The sequence below is a fragment of the Nycticebus coucang genome, chromosome 8 (genome assembly GCF_027406575.1).
Source record: "Nycticebus coucang isolate mNycCou1 chromosome 8, mNycCou1.pri, whole genome shotgun sequence".
Taxonomy (NCBI): domain Eukaryota; kingdom Metazoa; phylum Chordata; class Mammalia; order Primates; family Lorisidae; genus Nycticebus; species Nycticebus coucang.
In genome coordinates this window covers 130,433,105-130,454,896 of record NC_069787.1, presented here as the reverse complement: position 1 = coordinate 130,454,896, position 21,792 = coordinate 130,433,105, and the positions used below count along the sequence as shown (strand labels likewise).

Below are 21,792 nucleotides of genomic sequence, written 5' to 3'. Positions count from 1 at the left end.
TCACTCAACGTGCAAAGCAGAAATAAAAAGAAATAGTTGAAGAGAATAATTCATGTAAACACTCAAAATATTTATCTTAATTAGTGCACTACAGAGGACAACTGGCAAAAGAGGCATTGTCATTTCCCGTTCCACATACCCTACTGCGGGCCGGTGGTCAGGACACTGGCTTGGTGACAACTACGCGCGTTGGGACAATCTGGACAAATCCATCATTGGTAAGAGGAGTCACTGTAGTTATCGTTATTCTTCTACATCTTCTGTTACGCTGGTGATGGCTGATAGACTATAAGTCCTCAGCATTTTATTTAGGCATGGTATTTTTTTTTTTTTTTTTTGTAGAAACAGAGTCTCACTTTATGGCCCTCGGTAGAGTGCTGTGGCCTCACACAGCTCATAGCAACCTCAAACTCATGGGCCCAAGCGATTCTCTTGCCTCAGCCTTCCGAGTAGCTGGGACTACAGGCGCCCACCACAACGCCCGGCTATTTTTTGGTTGCAGTTTGGCCGGGGCCGGGTTTGAACCCGCCACCCTCCGTATATGGGGCCGGCGCCTTACCGACTGAGCTACAGGCGCCGCCCCTAGGCATCGTATTTTTATGACAATAATTAAAAAGGTAGTTGGGCAGGGAGTAGGATTGAGGTTGCAGGGTAGAAATTAATGATGGCCAACTAGTTTATTTTAAGAAAATAACGTTCTTCTTTGTGGTCTACATTTTCTGGTTGGAAAGAGCATGATCTGGTAAAGACTATCTGGAGCTAATGCACAGAAATTCTAAATTCTAGAGAGTAAGATTTACTGATAGACACTAAAGGACGTATTTGACACCAAATTTTGAAAAAAATTTGTCACAGTAGTGGAATAAGTAATACAAAAGACTCGTCGTAAAGGAAAAATAGATAATTTAATCTTTCATGACTAGTATTAGAATTTTTTTACTATTGATAGATTCAAGGAAAACAATAGATATTTAGAAATATTTCTTTAAAAGAAGAGCTCAGAAATCACATGCACACTATTTTATTGAAGTGATCGTTCCTTACTAGCATTTTATTAAATGAAGATAATTCAATTTGTCTTGTTTTTTTTATTTTTATTTTATTTGCTTTTCAAAATTTTATTTCAACATAACTATTCTTACAGAAATACACTCATGTTGGTTAATAGAATGCAATTTAAGTTTAACTTATCCTACACAATTTGGACTAAAACATGGTACATGGTTTAAAATTTTTTAAAAAAGGATGAAGACCTATTGCTAAATAATTGAAGAAAAATCCTCTTTATTTTCAAAAATAAAACTTGGAAACTGCTAGCACCTTTTTCTTACAGTATGTGCTCAGTAACAGATTTGTACTCTACAAATATCATTTTACAAGTGTCAAGGAAGCTTATGGTGTCTTATTTTTGTAATCATCATCAACACTATAACGTAAAAAAAGAACATTATGAGAAGTGATATAAAAGTATATTAACATCTGAAAAAATGTTGGATTGGATTAAAATGGAGACTGACATCAGTATCTTCATAAATAGCAACAAAAAATATTAAAATACATGAAATAGTAGCTTCCTAAGATTTTTACTTTTTCTTTTTTTTAGGTATGATGGAATTTAGTCTCTTTGGAATCTCATATGTAAGTAGCTCTATTCCCTTTATTTTCCTAAATTAAAAATATTAAGAAACAAACTATTTTGAATTAATTAAATATAACCATCTATTTTAGACTGGAGCAGACATCTGTGGATTCTTCAATGATTCAGAGTATCATCTCTGTACCCGCTGGACGCAACTTGGAGCGTTTTATCCATACTCAAGAAATCACAACATCGCATTTACTAGAGTATGTAATTACTGGATTTAATTTCAGTCTTTCCTGCAACCAACCTTAGAAGATCTTTAACAGGATGCATTTGGCTGATTTCCAAGCAAATGTTTTTGGGCACTTCATAATTATTGAGGAGATCTGAAACCTTCATTCTGAGAATATTCTGAGAACATTCAGGCTATGCTGCTGCTTACTTTAACATAAATACTTTGGTTCATGGGCATATTTACTGCTGTTCTATCTAATTTGGTAGTAGTTGGGGAAAAGGAAAGCTTGCCTCTGGAAGTTCTTCCAAGTTGAAACAGAACAATCAGGAAATCAGCTTCAAACTAAGTAACTGGAAGTGAAAGTTATTTGTCTCAGTGCACTAAATGCTTTAAAAGGCAAAAGTTAAAGCAATGAGTGAGAAATCGAGAAACATATAAAAGGAAAGGGCATTCAGGAGAAATAAATTCTGTGTGATAGCACAACTATACACTGTTCTAAACTGCCTAGAGGAATTTTTGAGTAATTGGGGAAACAACACTAACATTCATGGAAAACTATGAACAATTAGGGTCAATACCTCAATACCCAGCACAAAATTTTGTGAGATTTTCTATTTATGTATTTGTTTGTTTATTTATTTTACTTCAGGTTATTGTGAGGATGCAAATAGCCAGATCACAAGTTTTGAATGTTTTAGGTAGGGTTCCCCTTGTGTTAGTGTCTTATGCCCAAAAGGTGTGCCATAAACCACTCCCTGTGCCTTTTAAGTGGGAGCACACCAGTCCCCTCCACTTCCCCATCCCTCATTCCCCCTACCCACATCTTGAAGAATTAAGTTCTCTTATATGGACATCTGTTAGATTGTCTACTGGCTTCATAAGAAAATTGAGTAGATTGCATTCTTGCTTCTCCATTCTCATGATACTTTACTAAGGAGAATGTGTCTCAATTCCATCCAGGTTAATACAAAAGTTGTAAAGTCTTCATCCTTTTAATAGCTGAATAGTATTCCATGGTATATATATACCACAGTTTGCTATTCCGTTCCTAGTTTGGTGGGCACTTGGGTTGATTCCACATCTTGGTGACTGTGAACTAAACTGTGATAAATATTCTAGTGCCCATATCTTATGATAAAATTTTTTGTTTTTTTTTTTCCTTCTGGATAGATGTGTAGTAGTGGTCTTGTAGGGCCAAATGGGAGGTCTATTTTGAATTCTTTGAGGATTCTCCATACTTCTTTCCAAAGAGGCTGTATTAATCTGCAGTCCCACCAACAGTGTGAAAATATCCCTCTTTCTCCACACCCACGTGAGCATCTGTAACTGTGGGGCTTTGTGATGTACACTAATCTTAGTGGGATTGAGCAATATCTTAAGGTGTTTTTGATTTGCATTTCTCTGATGATTAGGGAGGATGAGCATTTTTTCATACGTTTGTTAGCCATTCATCTGTCTTCCATTGAGAAGGTTCTGTTCATATCTCTTAGACAGTGGCAGGTGGTATTGTTTGCTCTTTTTTTGTTGATTAATTTGAGTTCTCTATATATCATAATTATCAAGCCTCTGTCTATTTGCAATTTGCAAATATATTTTCTTATTCTGAAGGTTATCTCTTTGCTATACTTGTTGTGTCTTTAGCTATGCAAAAGCATTTTAGCCTAATTAAGTCTCATTTGTTTATTTTTTGTTGTTATCGTGGTGGCCACTGAAGTATTTTTCATAAAATCTTTACCCAGGCCAAAATCATCAAGAGATTTTCCCACACTTCATTCCAGGATTTTCATTGTTTCATTTCTTAGATTTAAATATTTTAATTAGGCTCAGCACCCGTAGCACAGTGGTTAAGGCTCCAGCCACATACACCGAGGGTGTTGGGTTCAAAAATGGCCCAGATCAGCTAAACAACAAATGACAACTGCAACAAAAAAATAGTCAGGCATTGTGGCAGGTGCCTGTAATCCCAGCTACTTGGGAGGCTGAGGCAAGAGAATCACTCAAGCCCAAGTGTTTGAGGTTGCTTTGAGCTGTGACACCACAGCACTCTACCAAGTGTGAAATAGTGAGACTCAGTCTCAGAAATAAATGAATAAATAAATAAATAAATAAATCTTATGTTCATCTTGAGTCAATTTTTCTAAGTGGTAAAGAGTGTGGGTCCAATTTCAACCTTTTACATGTGGTTACCCAGCATGATTTATTGAATAGGGATTCTTTCCCCCAATCTATGCTTTTGTTTGATTTTTCAAAGATCAAATGGCTATAAGAGATGGGTTTCATCTCTTGGTTTTCTAGTCAGTTCCACGTCCCTATTTCTCTATTTTTGTGCCAGTACCATGCTGTTTTGATCACTATGGCCTTGTAGTACATGAAAGTCTGGTAGGGTGATACCCCCAGCTTTGTTTTTATTAACCAAATTCTTGGCTATACAGAGATTTTTTTGATTCCATTCAAAATGAAGAACTATTTTCTCCAGTTCTTCAAAGTATTATGTTGGTATTTTAATGGGGTTTACATTGACTCTGTGGATTATTTTGGGTAGTATAGACATTTTAACAATGTTGATTCTTCCCAGCCAAGAGCATGGTATGTTCTTCCATGTGTTAATGTCTTCTGCATTTTTTTCTTAGAGTTTTATAATTCTCTTTGTTAAGGTCCTTCACCTATTTTGTTAGACATATTCCTAGGTATTTCATTTTCTTTGAAGCTACTGTGAAGGGAATTGTGTCTTTGAGTAGCTTCTCATCTTGGCTGTTATTGGAATATACAAAGGCTACTGATTTGTGGACATTGATTTTATATCCTGAGACATTTCTGTATTTTTTGATAACTTCCAGGAGTCTTGTGATAGAGTCTTTGGGGTTCTCTAAGTATAAGATCATATCATTGGCAAAGAGCAAGAGTTTGATTGCCCCCATTTGGATACCCTTTATTTCCTTCTCTTGCCTGATGGTATTGGCTAGAACTTCTAGCACTATGTTGAACAGTTATGGCGATAGAGGACAACCTTGTCTGGTTCTAGTTCTAAGTGGAAAAGCTTTAGGTTTACTCCATTCAGGATGGTATTAGCTGTGTGTTTGTCATAGATGGCTTCAATCATTTTAAGAAATAAGCCACCTATGCCTATTTTCCTAAGTGTTCTTGTTAGAAAATGATGCTGAATTTTATCAGATACCTTTTATGCATCTACTGAGAGGATCGTATAGCCCTTGTTTTTGCTTCTATGGATATAGTGCATTACATTTATGGATTTGTGTATGTTAAGCCAGCCTTACATCCATGAGATGAAACCTACTTGATCATGATGTCTAATTTTTTTAATACGTAGTTGTAATATGTTGACTAAGATGTTACTGAGGATTTTTGCATCGATATTCATTAGTGAAATTCGTCTGTAATTCTTGTTTTTAGTTGGGTCCTTTCCTTGTTTTGGTAGCAGGGTGATATTTGCTTCATAGAACATGTTGAAGCAGACTGCTTTCTTCTCAAAGTTTTGGAATACCTTCTGCAGTACAGGTTCAAGCTCATCTTTAATGGTGTAATAGAATTCTGGTATGAAGCCATCTGGTCCCGGGCTTTTTCTTTTTGTTGGAAGCTTTTTTATTGTTTCTTTAATCTCAGTTCTTGTTATTGGTCTATTTGAGAGAAAGATTGAGGAAGTATTTGTAAATAAAAATCTAAGAGGTAGAAACCTGCACTTAAGTCTAAATATAAATTAATGTAATTGAACTTTGGAATGTATTTCTTAGAATTAAATACTGTATACCAACATTTTAAAGTTGAAATCATATTAACGATCTCTGTCTTTTTCTTCTTCTTTTACTTTGGAAGTACAAACAGTGGGGTCCTGCGTAGCTTAATACTTCTTGGATTGTTTTTATTTCCAAGGTGTTGCCTATTCTGACACTGCACACAGCAGTGATCATAATCATCATTTGAATTTTATTACGCTTGAAATCTAGAAAAATTGGAATTTTCTAGATTTGAAAATCCAACAACAACATGACAACTTTAAAGTGCCCCAGTTTTGTTGATATTAACACCAATCATCAAAAGTGTTATCCCTTCCCCATGGAATACTGTGACAGCTTTGTTTATTTCTCTAATACAAATTAAAATACAACAACATTTTTACAGGCTTTTAATTGCCCACTTTTCGTTTTAGTCTTTTGAGATGGAAGGATTTGCTAATGCAAACATAAGCATACTAAAATATGAGCTATTCTTCATGGATGTTCATTTAAACTAGATCAGATCATGAAATTCATGTGATTTTTAATTCAAATATCATTTTATGGCTTCTCTCTATATCATGTGATAGAAAAACTATTGTGTAAGATCTTTGTGAAGAATATACATAGAAAAAGACAATGAATTGTATCATTTCCTACTTTTTCCCTCCAAAGGTGTATTTACACATGATGATTTAAACGAGGGCAAGGGATTATAACTACATAATTTTGCTTTGTTTCAGAGACAAGATCCTGTTTCTTGGAATGAAACTTTTGTTACAATGGCAAGGGACGTTCTAAATATCAGATACAACTTACTGCCTTATTTCTATACACAAATGCATGACATTCATGCTCATGGTGGCACTGTTATCCGACCCCTCATGCATGAGTAAGTACAAAGTTTCTCTTTTTTTCCCTACTATAAAGATGTTGCTTTCATTCAATTTATTCAATAACTTCTTACAGTGAAATATAGAACATTGGAAACATTGGAAAGGTTTTAATAGTTATTTTAGCCTTCATGTTGGGTCCATAAACATTTACATAAACAAATCTACTAATAAACAGACTAATATCTGCAATTAAAGATGAAACACCTTAGTCAGTTATTAAGAAGTGATAATATTTTTAAAAATAACTAATGTATACCAGATGTTATTTCAGATGTTTCATACACAAAATTGCATTGACTATTTTATAAATTTATTGGAGAGAATAATATTATCCTTTATGATTTAATCACTTGAGGTTTATTAAGTAAATCTACAATATATAGATGTCTGACCCTGGAAGGCCATCTAACCTTTTCCTTGAGATGTGCTAATGAGATGTACTTGAACAGTTCCATCATTCTTCTTAGAATTTTTTCTTTGATTTATCCTGAAAGCTTCAACTAATATCTGACCACACTTAAAAGTCTATTACCTAGAGAGCAAACATTTTTAGCGTTTTTACTCTTCCATGGACTTCCCCTAAGAAGCCATTTGCCTTCTATTTTTAAGGCAGATACAAGAAGATTCTTATTGTTGACATTAAAGAAACAAAAATAGAAAAAGAAAAACATAAAACATAATCTTAGCATACTTAGCTTTTTATCATCTTACATTAATATTATCAGAATAAATAAAAGGTATGTTAGATTTCACCAGTAATAAACCACTAACATAAGGGCAAATACAGTATGTTTACCAAAACTAAAACAATACTATCCAAAATAAAATTATCAAAATAACAAGTTTATCGGAATGCCTTCTTTTTTGATACTCATGTAAGAAATTCAATTTTCTTAAAGAAAAAAAGCGAAAGACAAAAAAACCCTCTTCAAATTATGTTTTAGCAACTTTATTTACCATAATCCCTTCTTTATTTTTATTGATCCCTGTGTTTTTCATTCCCAGACTCTTAACTTTTTTCTTATTCCTGTAAACTTCTCAGAATAATTGGACTAATGGCTCTGGACTGAGTCTCCAACCATAACATTGTTAACTAGGCAGACTTTAGTCTTGTTAAAAATACTGGGCCTTGATTTTCAGGGGAAGTCCACGGAGGAGTAAACCCAGCTGTCCAATCCAACATTAATCTCAATTTTTAATAAAGAAAAACAATATAAAAATTTTAAAAAAATTAAAAAATAACCTTTCATTTCAGTTGGAGAAGAAACATGAGCATATAATAGTGGCTATTCTCAAATTATAAAAGCAAATTTTTCTAGCCATTGTATTGCAAATGCAGAGGTCTCTTTTAATATGGAAAAACCTTTACAGATGTGTAAATCCAGGCTTTAGACAGCTTTATAGAATAGGATTATCAAACTCTTTTCAAGTTAACAGCTTAAGATTCTTACAGCACAAGTCTCACAGTTTTCTTCCAAGGTATTTGTTACAGTTGCTTCCTAGCTTGCTGAACATACATTAGGAAAAGTGAATATCTGTGCCTCTTTGAGTTCTCTTCCCAAGGTGATTTTTCATTCAATTGGTCTTACAGGTTCATCACAATTCTCTGCATTTTTTTCAGGAAATTTCATCATAGTCCAGAATTGTTCATAAAGTATCGTACTGCCGCACAGTGGATTCTAAGTGATAGGATTGTTTTTTAATATTCTCATGGGTTGATCTTCACTTTAATCCACACAAGTCTTTATTGCAAAATGTAATTTGAGGATTATTTTATTTATTTTTATTGTTTAGAATTCATTGAGGGTACAAAGAATTACGTTACACTAATTGCCTTTGTTAGGTAAATCCCCTTTTGTAAGTGTGTCCCACCCCCAAGAGGTGTGCCACACACTGTGACCCCTCATCCCCATCCTCCTCCCCTCTCCCCACTTGCTCATACCCCTGCCTGTCCCTTGTATTAGCTCATTTGCTGCCTTCATATCAGAGTAGAGTACATTGCATTCTTGTGATGCTTTACTAAGAATAATGTGTTCCAACTCAGTCCAGGTTAATACAAAAGATGTAAAGTCCCTGTTCTTTTTAATGGCTGAATAGTATTCCATGGTACACAGTTTGCTAATCCATTCCTGGGTTGGTGAGCATTTAGGTTGTTTCCATATCTTGGCTATTGTAAATTGAGCTGCAATAAACAGTCTAGTGCAAATGTCTTTATGATAAAATAATTTTTTTTTCTTCTGGGCAGATGTCTGTAACGAGATTGCAGAATCAAATGAATTTGAGCATTAACTTATGGTATTCTGAAGAAATGAAGTTCTTTGACTTAATTTAATTATATGTAATTATTTTGTCAAGGTTCTTTAATGAAAGGGAAACCTGGGATGTATTTGAGCAGTTCTTGTGGGGTCCGGCGTTTATGGTCACCCCTGTATTGACACCAGTAAGTCCGACCACATAATTTTGTTCACAAAATAATTAGTCTTTGATTTATATGTTTTTTAATGACTACATGTTTAAATTGCAGTATGCTGAAACTGTGCGTGGCTACGTCCCTAATGCTCGGTGGTTTAACTACCATACAGTAAGTGTTTGAGGAATTCTGGGGAACTGACTCAATGGAAATGGGTAATAGTTTGGTTTCAGCCTTTTCATCAATGACCTGTATGTTTTACTTTCCACTTAAAAGAATAAGATACTTCCTGCTATTTATAGCTGAATCAAATTAACAATGCAGGGCAAGGGGGTTAAGGTATTCTGCTGCAGTTTGTTATTAGTCATTGAGTTATTTTAGCAAATAAACATGGAAAGGGCACATAACAAACAGAAAGGTCATTGCCTTTTACTGGGCGTGTAAGATGATCGTTAAAGGTAGTTGAGCCCTTCCTCAGGTAATGAACATGAAAACTCAGGGACAGCTCCACAAAATCAATTAGCTATAAATTACTTTCAAAGCTTTCGTAAGGACTTATATTTAATGAGGAACTGAAGATATATTTTAAAATAAATGTTACTTCATGTATTTAAGATATATACCATGACATTATGGGATACATAAAATACTATAGTAAAATGATTGCTATAGTGAATCAAATAAGATTTTGTGAACAAATGTTTGTTTTAAAATTTCTTAAGTTGAAAAGCATGTCATTGGATTTTGTACCTGAGTCCCCTCACATACCAACACTCCTCATGATTCTATGACTTGCTACTTTTGTTCTTTCTGTCCCTTTCATTTCCAGGGCCAAGACATTGGTGTCAGAAGACAATTTCATGTTTTTAATGCTCCTTTTGATACAATAAACCTACATGTCCGTGGTGGCCACATCCTACCGTGTCAAGAGCCTGCCCAGAACACACATTTCAGGTCAGTGAACTGTTTTCTGAGCTCAGATTAAATTTTGAGGTACAGGAATTTGAAAGGGTCTGATACCGTATCCCGATTGCAAGCTAGTGCAGTATCTTGCCACAGATCCATGGATGCTTGGGAAGAGACAAAAGTCTTTATTGTTGGACTGAAACAGAAACTTCAGATTAGCAACAGTTTTTCTAGTCTTCCGAGTCCCACGAGGATGACATGGAGTAGCCCAGCCAGTTGTTGCCCACATAAAGGTTGTGTCACAGCTGAGAAACCCCAAGTTTAAAAAAAAAAAAAAAAAAAAAAAAACAATTTTGACAGGGCTGCACGCAAACCTGTCCTTCCTTTGGTTTGAAGGGAGACATTCTCTTTTTTACAGTAGACAGTAAAAAAAAAAAAAAAAGAAAGAAAAGAAACCAATAAAATGATAAAGTATTTTCAAAAATTTGCCCAGTCTTCCAATTCTCTTTATTTTTTAAATTAGCATTTAAAAGAGTTCAGAAGAAAAGCTATCAGGGTCTGTGTATGCTATGATATGCAGAAATGCAAGAGACTAATGAAAAATTGTCTTCCAACGAACACTTTTAAATAAGAAAATGTCTCCGACCAAAATATAACTTAAAATTCTGTCCTCTACATATAACATGTGGAAGTATTGACAAATGAAAGTCTTATATGTTGACTGTCTTCATTTTTTTTCTGCCTCTAACATGTAAAATAAACTACAATTTAGTTCATGAACACATAATTTTTTGTGAACCAGTTTATAAGCATTTTATTTTTCCAGAGCAGTTTCGTGTTCACGGCAAAAGTGAAAGTCCGGAGATTCTTCTCCAAAAGTGGAACTCCCTGCCCCCACATGCTTAGCCTCCCCTATGAACAACATCCCTACCTGAGGGATAAATTAAGAAAGTCACCAGAAAACAATTTGAATATAGAAAGAGGTTATTTTTATTGATTGATTTTTTTTTTAAGAGTCTCACTTTTTTGCCCTTGGTGGAGTGCTGTGTGTCACAGCTCACAGCAATCTCCACCTCTTGGGCTTAGGCAATTCTCTTGCCTCAGCCTCCCGAGTAACTGGGACTACAGGTGCCCATCACAATGCCCAGCTATTTTTTGTTGCAGTTTGGCCAGGGCTGGGTTCAAACCCACCACCCTCAGTGTGTGGGGCCAGCACCCTACCCACTGAGCCACAGGTGCTGCCCTGAAGTTATTATTATATATATTTTTGTTGTTAATTTAAATGTACCCACACTGTTGAACTTATTATTGTTGAGTCATTATTTCCACCCAGAGTCTGTCGTTTACATTAGGATTCACTCTTGGTGTGGTGGATTCTGTGAGTTTGAACCAATGTATAAAGACGTGTTTCCACTGTTGCAGCACCATGGAGAGTAGTTGGATTCACTCTTGGTGTGGTGGATTCTGTGAGTTTGAACCAATGTATAAAGACGTGTTTCCACTGTTGTAGCACCCTGGAGAGTAGTTGGATTCACTCGTGGTGTGGTGGATTCTGTGAGTTTGAACCAATGTATAAAGACGTATTTCCACTGTTGTAGCACCCTGGAGAGTAGTTGGATTCACTCTTGGTGTGGTGGATTCTGTGAGTTTGAACCAATGTATAAAGACGTATTTCCACTGTTGCAGCACCCTGGAGAGTAGTTCTACTGCCCCAAACGTCCTCCTGTTCCATCTGCTTATCCCTCCTCCAACCCATGGCAACTACAGTAAAGTTACTGTCTTCATATTTTATCTTTTCCAAAGTTCCAGATAGTTGGAATCATACAGTATGTAGCCTTTTCAAATTGACTTCTTCCCATAATTCTGTACATTTAAGTTTCCTTCATAGCTCTTCATGGCTTGTTATCTCATTTTTTGAAGCACCGAATAATACTCCATTTTCTGAATTTTTTTTCACAAACTTTGTGTCAATGTTGCTTGAAGACTTCTCCTTCCTTCTCATCTTTCCTGTTTCCCTTTCTCTGCCTTCTTCTGACTGTCCTGTGATATATTTCCAGACTCTTTATAGACCATGAGATGTAGAGATAGCCACTGGTAATTTACTACTCCTTCAAACTACTAAGTTTCTTGCTGTCCACATAGGAAGCAGATGTGTCTTTTAGCAGCCTCGTCCCAGGTAAAGATGAAAGAATACCGATATTTGCTATCACTGTTGATAACTTCTGAACAGGACACCATCTTCTTCACCCGAGGCCTCTACCTGGTATGCCCCGCTCTTATTCAGCCATAATGCCACAGTCCATGAGTCGACTTTGCCTTTTGTGACCAATGTAAGAGTGAATCTCCTATACCAGGCACAGAATCTCTATTTCTGTCACCCAAATTCCTGGCTTTCTCATTCTCATTCTAGAGGACTCGGTCTCTATTTTTCTTTCTTTTCAAGCTATTTCAGCTCAATAGTCTACATACTGATGGTCTCAGTTGGCATGAAGAAATTTACCTCATGTTCTAGAACCAGCCAGCTCTATTTCCATCAGTATTCTATTCTGATGCCAAATAAGATAAAATTAGTGATTGCGTGTGATTAGCGAAGGTTTCAGGGAGGAATCAATTTATAAGTTGTGCCTTGAAGAATCCTTGCTTTTGTTATGAGACAGGAGAGAGACCATTGTACATGATAGGATAAAAGATGTGAAACTATTTTTAATCTTAAATCTTATTATATCCAATAGAAATTGCAGAGTAAACAGATTTTTATATTTCTAAGTTATACTTTTACCCCAGTGACCATGAACTGAAATGCATATGTATTCAGGGTAAGATATGTTAACATCTTTTACCTGGAAAATATCAAGTTACAGGGAGAGATTTAAACTCTAGAGATGCTGGCTATTTTAGGAGACTTCTGAGACATCCTTCTGGAAAGGCACCCAGTTAAAACTATTTGTCTGAGAAATCCTTCTTTAACAATATGATGTTCCTAAAACAAGTTGTGTCTTATAAATTGCTGGATACTGAACAATGAAGCAAGTATTTAACTCAAAAGTAGGCCTATGGAGGCACAAGTTTGGGAGGTATTGTCTATTACAGGGATAGAACCTAGAACTTGCTAGCTACTCTATACTTTCCTATAATAATGGCCAGGGATCATGCAGTGGTTTATGTACGGAAATGTGAGGAAGACTTAATTCATAAGAGATTAAAAATGAAAATAGCTCAGTGTTTAATGGGCAATAACAGGATTGCAAAAGAGAAGAATAAATAAAATTTCAATAAACTTAATGTGGTTTTAATTGTTATATATAAGGCCACTTCTGATTTATTACGGTAGGTAAACTTGAGAACAAAAAACATGCCTATTTTCTATTGAACGTAAAGGATTTTATGATTTCTATCCTATGTCAGTTTGCATTCTACTTACTTGTTACCATATTTATGTTCCTTTAGTGCTTATATGGATATGTGGATACATCCCATAACTAGATATAAGCTAGTCAATAAATATGGGTAAATCTGTACTTTTCTCTCTTACAGTCGACAAAATCACATGAAGCTCATTGTTGCTGCCGATGATAATCAGATGGCACAGGGGACTCTGTTTTGGGATGATGGAGACAGTATAGGTGAGTGTTAAATGTATTGGTGACATGAATATTCTCTTACGTTAATTTTATGTGACCTATCATTCTTTGAAAGCTGAGTATAAGCTATTACTATTACTCAAAGTTCAAAGACATTAAAATTTTGTTAAATCAACTTAAAGAGATAAACAGTGTCACAAACATTTAAAGACCCCTCTCTTTCCCTTAGTATAGTTAGTCCCTGTTGTAAATGTTTGAATAATTAAAAATTTGTTTGGGTAGGGATTATGTATCTACCACCTTTGTCCTTTCAGAAGATATCACAGGTACTTCACATAATAGACAGTGACTTGAGACTGTTAACAGTCATATTTAATATCAGAATATGATGCTGTAGGGCAGCAAAGGGGTGATCCTTGTCTTCACCTGATCATAGGGGTCTTAGCCAACACCCTTATAAAAAAAAAAAGAGACAAGTTAACAAGAGAAAGCATAACAAACTTATTTTGTCATAGTTTTATGTGACATAGGGGGCTTCAGAATAAAGTTCTGAAGATATAGGGAAAGTTATCTGATTTTATGCTTAGATTCTATAAAGTGGGAACAATCGGGAAGAAAAGTGATTGTGCAAAAACTGTACGAGCTCATGGAGGCAGCCTGAGTGCGGAAACCTAGCAGTGTAGCATTTCTTCCTGGCCTCTTTGTAGTAGCATTTCTTCCTCCCAGGTACACGGTAGAACCTCATTGGAATAAGGATCTAATTTCTTTATACACAGAAAGGTGAAGGGGTGTTAGAACAGGATTTTTAAGCTTTATGGTTGGCTAGCTTTGGGTGAAAATGGATTTCATGTCTATGACTGGACTTGGACGGTGAGAGACAGGAAGATGGGAGAAGGCCAGAGAGAATCTTTACTTCTGAACCTTTGTTTTGGGTGCCTCTAAAACTAGGAGATAGAAACCAAACTCAAGTAACTTAGTCCTCTGTATTTTATGAGTATTGTTTTTGCTTGTTTGTTTGGTTACTTTTGTTTTTAATGTTTAACTTGGCGGGGACTTCACCCTATTCACCTTCCACGACAGATTTTTATAATCCCTGGAAATTCAGTATAGTTCAATTATTTTTCTATGATCTCTTCATGCAAGTATACAAAATTGTTTTAGCCAATTATATTTGTTTGCTTTGTTATGTTTCACAGTTTCAGTATATTTGATGTAGTTTAGTCTAAAATTTTTAAGTAATCCATTAACATTTCTTTACTTAGTAGCAAACACAATCAACGGCAAATGCCACATCTCTCTATTTATTAGATCATAGTCTCCAAAGAAGTTTCTCACCTACCAATCTCGTTAATGGGCATCCATTTGAAAGGATTCCTTCCTTTTTAAACAAATACATTCAAATTTTGTGACACATTATAAATAGTGTGCTAATAAATTGTTTCTCTCTCAAAATAAAGAAAAAGAAAAAAAAAAGTGAAGATCCTGATGAACCTATCATCAAATATGGAAACATTAAGTAAATTTTGGTTATTCTAACTTCTAATAAAGATATAACTCAGTAAAATGTTAATTTTTGCCACTATCCTAATGAAATAGGTATATGGGTGCCCTTATCTTCCTCTTTAAAAACAACAAAGACGCCCAGATCCTCATAATAGCCATCACTTTTGTTTTTAATCTCAGAATTCTGTACTTAAAAATTAATCATAAAAACTCATGCTAAAATTGTACAGTATGTTTAAAAATTAAAACTACAATATTTAAAATATATTAATAAGAAAATGTCTCACAGAACATAATAAATTACTTAATGCACATGTTAGTTTTTTTTGTATATATATATATATATAAAGTTTGGGGCACAATATTAATTTTAGTATTTGCAAAATAATTTTAATGGATTAACAAAAACAATGCTGACATGCATGACAGTGAAAAGAGTTAAAGTGTATTGCTTTTTCAAAGTTCCCTCAATACTTGTTTCCCTTATTGGCCTGTACTTTCCCCTTTTTGTCTTATACATGCTTGTTTGCTTTTCTAAACATCAGCCCAGTCTTAGAAGTCAAAGAAAATTAGACTTCATTCCAGACTTTGAACATCATTAGTTGTTTCATTTTTGACAATTATTGAACCTCTTTGAGACTTGCTTTCCTCTTTTATCCAGGTGGGCATAATAATAATATATACCTCTTAGCATAGAATGTGGCAGGGAGTAACATTGTAAATAAGATTGTAAGATTATTATTAAAATTGATTGTAAATATGACAGGATTATACTTTAGATAAGATGGCAGGCATAAATGTTACATGTATCAGTTTGATTTTAGTAGAGCTGTCACAACTGAAATTTTCCTTAAATGACAATGTGTTGCCACCACATTTCTTTTCCTTTAAAATTATTTTGTCGGTCACTGAGGTGGCAAGTAGGCATTCATTGCCATCACCACCCAATTATGTTTATTCTTGCACATGTATGCACTTCCGGCCTCCTTTCTAGAGATGTGTGCTGGAGTGATTTTAGAACTGTTACTGCTACTACTGTGTTACCCTCCTACACACACACACACACACATCTACATTGTCCCCTTAGGATCTTTCCTGGTGATTCATCTTTCATTTTCAGCACTCCTCGAACTGTGTCTGAAGAAATTAAATAGCTTTAGAAAATAATTAGATATGCATTGATACTCCTTGCTATCCTTTATACTGGAGAGAAGCAAAATATACTAGTATTTACCTTTATTCTTTGAAAATAAAAATATGTCACTTTTTTTTCTCTCTCTACAGACACCTATGAAAGAGACCTATACTTCTTGGCACAATTTAATTTAAATAAGGTATGTAAGGTCATTAATATACTATTTCTTAAAGAATATTTGAAGTTTTATTCCATGTTTCCAATATAAAAAACCTCATTGCAAATATTTGACTACACAAATTGCTGTATTATGAAATGGAGTAGAAGCTCCACAGTTGACCATCTCCCTACATTGACCAAGTTTTCTCAGACCAGATGTACGCCACATGTGGGCATCAGTACAATAAGCCTAGTTCCTTATGTAGACCACCTCCATATGTTGACCACTTTGTTAGAGTCCCTTGGGTGGCCAATGTACAGAGGTTCTACTGTCTATTTTTTGGTTAACCAACATATATATTTTTTAAAAAGTTAGTTGCTTTTGTAAATGAAAGGTTGAAATTATTTCTTTTTGTCTTTACAGACCACTTTGACAAGCACTATATTGAAAAACGGTTACATAAATAAGAGTGAAATGATACTTGGACTCATCTATGTGTGGGGGAAAGAAAAAACAGCTGTCAATGAGGTTAATCTAATATATAATGAAAATAAAGTATCAGTTACTTTTAACGAAGACTCAGACAACGAGGTAAGTAACATAAGAAAATATTTTTAAATGTAGCTATTAATACATCTACATAAATTTCTTATATTTCTCAGCCCTAAACAAGCAGTCATGATTCTTATGTGAAAGTTTCATTGCTGCCAGTAATTAGCCTTTACCTTGAAAAAATAATTTTAGCTCTTCTTGTGTTTTTTTTTTTAGTTCAATAAACAGTATAAAATAATCTCTTAACCTTTTTTATACTAAATCCTGTGAATCTATTGCTTATAGTTTTCAAATAACATATATTCCAGAAAACAGCTAACCATTGCCAGCATTTGGCAACAGTTTAAAGCTATGTTTAAAGCTAAGTTTAAAGCTATGCATACATGGCTGAAAATGTGTTTATGCACATATCCTTTTGTGTTATTTACATATTTAATTTAATCTTGCCTTGATCGTGTCAGGACAGTAATAAAATACACACAGATTTCATTAGACTGATAATCATTAAATTTTACCTTTCAAGTTCTTTTTCTATAAAATCTGGTATTAATCCAAAGAGGCTGTACTTTATTGAAGAATGAATTTTAGAAAGCCTTTAAGAAAGTGATTGGTGTACACTAGGCAGTAAAGAAATGTTGATTTTTTTCAACATGCCCCCTCTCTTTCATATTTGATCACTGAATTTAAAATTTCTGAGCCAAGGTAGAGAATCTTGTAGGTAGGAGAAAAAGTAGTAATGGTAACGTTTTTGAAATTATTGTATCAGATGATTGTTTGATTATAACTGCAGTTGATCATCTGTATGAGTAAGCTCTCTACAGGTCTAATTGAAATTGTCTCTGGTGAAAGAAAGTAACACATACAGAATTCTAATTATTGGCAATAAATTAAAAATCAGAACCTTTTTATGATTGAGGTAAAATGATGCATATTTCTAAATCTAGACTTTGGGTGAAAATAACTTGATAACATTTGAAGATGGGCATCATGGAAATTCATGTAGTACAGTTACAAATAATTCCATCATCATGTGCAAAAGTTAAATAATAGAAATGAACATAATTGGTTAAGACTTTTGTCTCTTTACTGTCTTTTGATAGTCACTCCACCCCTCATCGATTTAATTTCATTCTCTGTACAAGGGGTCGATTTGCTAAGATTGTTGCTAAAATGGTGGCAAACTCTCTAAAATAAAAATTCATAAAAATAAAAAAGAAAAACAAAGTACATCCTATTTACTTAGAGGACATTTTCCCATTTTTATGACCAAGTAGTACACTCTTTAGTACACATATATCACATTTATTAATCCATCCGTGTACTGATGGGCACTGGGGTTGCTTCCACATCTTTGCAATTGTGAATTGGGCTGCAGTAAAATTTGGATGCACATATCTTTTTGATAAAAGGACTTTTTTCATTAGGTAAATACGCTGTAGTAGGATTGCTGGATCAAATGGGAAGTTACTTTTGGTTCTTTGAGGAAACTCCCTACTGTTTTCCTTTCTTTCATATGTTTATTGGCGATTAGTCTATCTTCTTTTGAAAAGCTTCTTTTCAGGTTTTTTGCCCTCTGTTTTATGAGGCTATTTGATTACTTTCTTGCTGATCTGTTTGAGTGCTGTATTGATTCTGGTTATGAGCCCTTACTTGGATGTAGAGTATATCAATATTTTCTCCCATTCTGTAGGTTGTCAGTTAACTGTATTGATTCCTTGCCTATATACCCTGTTTCCCCAGTGTCTTATTTTAAGCTGTGCTCCCAAAGATGTGCTAGGTCTAATTTTCAGGGGACGTCTTATCTTTCCTGTAAGCAAGTCTTATTTTCAGAGGATGTCTTATTTTCGGGGAAACAGGATAGAAGAAGCCTTTTAATTTAATCAGGTCCATTTGTTCATTTTTATTTCTCCTGTGATTGACTTCTGGGTCTTTTTTAATGGAAATGGCCTCCTCTATAACAGGAAAAAACTAAAAATGTGGTGGTTCTGATTAAACAATTGTCATTTTACTTATTTTTAGGTATTAACCATTGACCTGCGCAATCAACATGTTACACTCGATGAACCATTTGAAATCTCCTGGTCTTGAAGGTCACCATCAATTCCAGCCATCAAATAGGAAGAAATGCATGGATTCATGTTTTAGAGCACATATAATTATCTTTCTTCACTGTTTTTTTATATTCTATAAAATATAATTTTCACAGCATCTACCTACATGTTATTGTACAGTGCACATGGATGGTAGTGTTAATCTTATTATATTAGCATGGTCTGGATTCAGTTTTCTAAAATATGTCAAATAGAATGTGAATAGTTCTACTTATCCATGTTAAGTATCAGCTAACTGTAAACTAGTTACTACATATGTATAGGTATAGCTAAGATATAAATTGAACAGGTAATTCTAAATTAAGTGAAATCTTTGTGTAATGGTAAATTGTATATAATAGTTCCTCAATGTTTAGTAGCATTGAGATATGTATCAACATTTGTCACAAGATTTAATTATTTCTTAATATGTACATTGAATTAGAAAATGAAATAAATGAAATAAAAGGTATATAATTATATAAAGTGTGCATTTTTTCTCTTTATTTTCCTAAAGGTAATTCCTTAGTCAGTTTGGGCTACTATAACAATTACCCTAGACTGGGAGGCTTAAATGATACTTGTTTCTCACAGTGCTAGAGTCTGTTCTGGAGTGCTGGAGACTGAGGCATTAGTAAATCCAGTATCTGATGAGGGCATACTTTGGTGTTTGCTGACATCTATCATCTCATACTTGGACCCTCATATGGCAGATCTAGAGAAGAAACATGCGTCTCATGCCTCTTCTTTATAAAGACATTAATCCCATCATAAGAGCTTCATTCTCATGACCTCATTGTCACATTTCCCCTCTCCCAATACCCTGACTTTGGACTTTACAGTTTCAAAGTATGAATGTAGAGGACAAAAACAGCATCTGAGAAATCCAAATTTCTTTTTCTAGTTTTACTTTCTATCCAAGACAGAGAAATAAGGAACAACATACAAATTGGAAAGGAGGAAGGGAAATGGTCCCTGTTGCAGATGGCTTGATCATATAAATAAAAAAACCTAAAACATCTACTAAAAAACTGAAAGAACCAGTAAATACATTCAGAACATTTTCATAATATAAACTAAAAATAAAAAATTCAGTAGTATGTCTACATGCTAGTAGCAAACTATCTGAAAAAGAAATCACAAAAAAAACTCATTATAATAGCTACAGAAATAAAAATACTTAGGAATAAATTTAACCAAGGAGGCAAAAGACCTCTACAATGGAAACTATAAAACATTGACAAAAATTGGAGAAGACATAAATAAGTGTAAAGATATCCTGTGCTCATAAATTAGAAAAAGAATGTTTCTGAAATGTTCATGCTACCCAAAGTGATCTACGGACTCAATGCAATCAGTATCAAAATCTCAAGGACAGTCTTTTCAGAAATAGAAAAAACTTTCTAAAATTCATAGGGAATCAAAAGACCCCCAACTAACCAAAGCAACCTTGAGCAAAAATAAAAAAGCAAACAAACAAAACAAAGCTGCAGGCATCACATATCTGACTTCAAAATACCCTGCTACGCTGTAGTAACTAAAACAACATGGTGCTGGAGTAAAAAGAGACACACAGACCACTGGAACAGATAGTGTCCAGAAATAAATCTGTGAGTTCAAAACTCACTGATTTTATTAAAAATACCAAGTGTACACATTGAGAAAATGACTTTTTCTTCAATAAATGGTGCTGAGAAAGCTGGATAGTCACATGCAGAAGAATAAAACTAGATCCCTATTTCTCATAATACAAAAAAAAAAAACAATTCAAAATGGATTAACGACTCAACTCTAATGCCTGAAACTGTAAAGCTAGTTGAAGAAAACAAGGGAAATGCTTCATGACATTGGTCTGGGGAAGAAATTTTTGGATAGGACCTAAAAAGCACAGGCAATAAAATGGAAAACAGATAAATGAGCTTACATTAAGTTAAAAAGTTTCTCCATAGCAAAGGTGAAAAAAAATCATTGGAGTAAAGAGAAAACGTACCAAATGGAAGAATATATTTGCAGACTATTCACCTGACAGGGTATTCATATCCATAATTTATAAGGTATTCAAACAAGTCAATAGCAAAAATATAATTAATCCAAGTTTTACATGTGCAAAGGACCTACACTTCTGAAACAGACATTTAGAAGGTCTGTTCTCACCTGGCGAGCGTGCAGAGGAAGGGGAAACTTGCACTTTTTGGTGGGAAGATAAATTAGTACAGTCATTATGACAAAACTAGTGAAAGTTCTCAAAAAACTGAAAAACAAAACTACCACATGACTCAGCAATTCCACTGCTGGGTATGTATCCAAAAAATTGTACAATTTTTTTATGTAGAGGAGATTTTCACTCCTCTGTTTATAGCAGTACTACTCATAGCCAAGAGATGGACTCAGCCTCAGTGCCCATCCATGGATGAATGGCTAAAGAAAATGTGGTATATATACAAAATGAACTTCCATTCATTATTAAAAAAGAACGAAACCCTGTCATTTGTAGCGATATAGGTGGAACTGGAGAACACAATGTTAAGTGAGATGAGCTAAGCGCAGAAAGACGAGTCCAGTATGATCTTACTCGTAATCTAAGAGAAATCTCACCCAAGTAGAGAGCAGCTGAGTGGTTACCATAAAGCTGGAAATGAGAGACGAGGGGAAAGGCAAGGAACTTGATCGGGGTACAAATTTACATTTAGAGAGGAATATCTCGTTCAAATATTATATTACATAGTAGGGTAACTCCATCTAATGGCAAGTGACTATGAAGATCCTGAAAGCTATCACCACAAAGGATTTATAAAATTTGAGGTGAGGGACATGCTAACTGCCTAGAATTGTTCACTGTACAACATATGTAGGTTTGTGTTATGAAACATTATATTGTGCCCCAAAATATGTCTAATTTTTGCATTCCACTTATAAAAAATAAAAACTCAATTTACCAAAAAATTTAAAGATTTGTTTAAAAACTCTCTATAAAAATTTGATTCCAGTGACCAATATTTGTCTTTAGTCCT

At 34.4% G+C, this 21,792-nt stretch overlaps 1 protein-coding gene across 1 annotated transcript in view; it reads left to right on the top strand.

The window, feature by feature from the left end:
• The window catches only part of SI (sucrase-isomaltase), a 93,881-nt gene extending 74,614 nt beyond the window's left edge, over window positions 1-19,267 (top strand). Inside the window, exons 38-48 of the mRNA XM_053600537.1 lie at window positions 85-218; window positions 1,604-1,638; window positions 1,729-1,845; window positions 6,292-6,440; window positions 8,800-8,884; window positions 8,969-9,025; window positions 9,684-9,808; window positions 13,295-13,383; window positions 16,129-16,178; window positions 16,563-16,730; window positions 18,711-19,267. Of these exons, the coding sequence (XP_053456512.1) occupies window positions 85-218; window positions 1,604-1,638; window positions 1,729-1,845; window positions 6,292-6,440; window positions 8,800-8,884; window positions 8,969-9,025; window positions 9,684-9,808; window positions 13,295-13,383; window positions 16,129-16,178; window positions 16,563-16,730; window positions 18,711-18,779 (1,078 nt within the window). The 3' untranslated portion in view covers window positions 18,780-19,267. The remainder of the gene's footprint in view (window positions 1-84; window positions 219-1,603; window positions 1,639-1,728; window positions 1,846-6,291; window positions 6,441-8,799; window positions 8,885-8,968; window positions 9,026-9,683; window positions 9,809-13,294; window positions 13,384-16,128; window positions 16,179-16,562; window positions 16,731-18,710) is intronic.
• The last annotated feature ends 2,525 nt before the right edge of the window (window positions 19,268-21,792 follow it).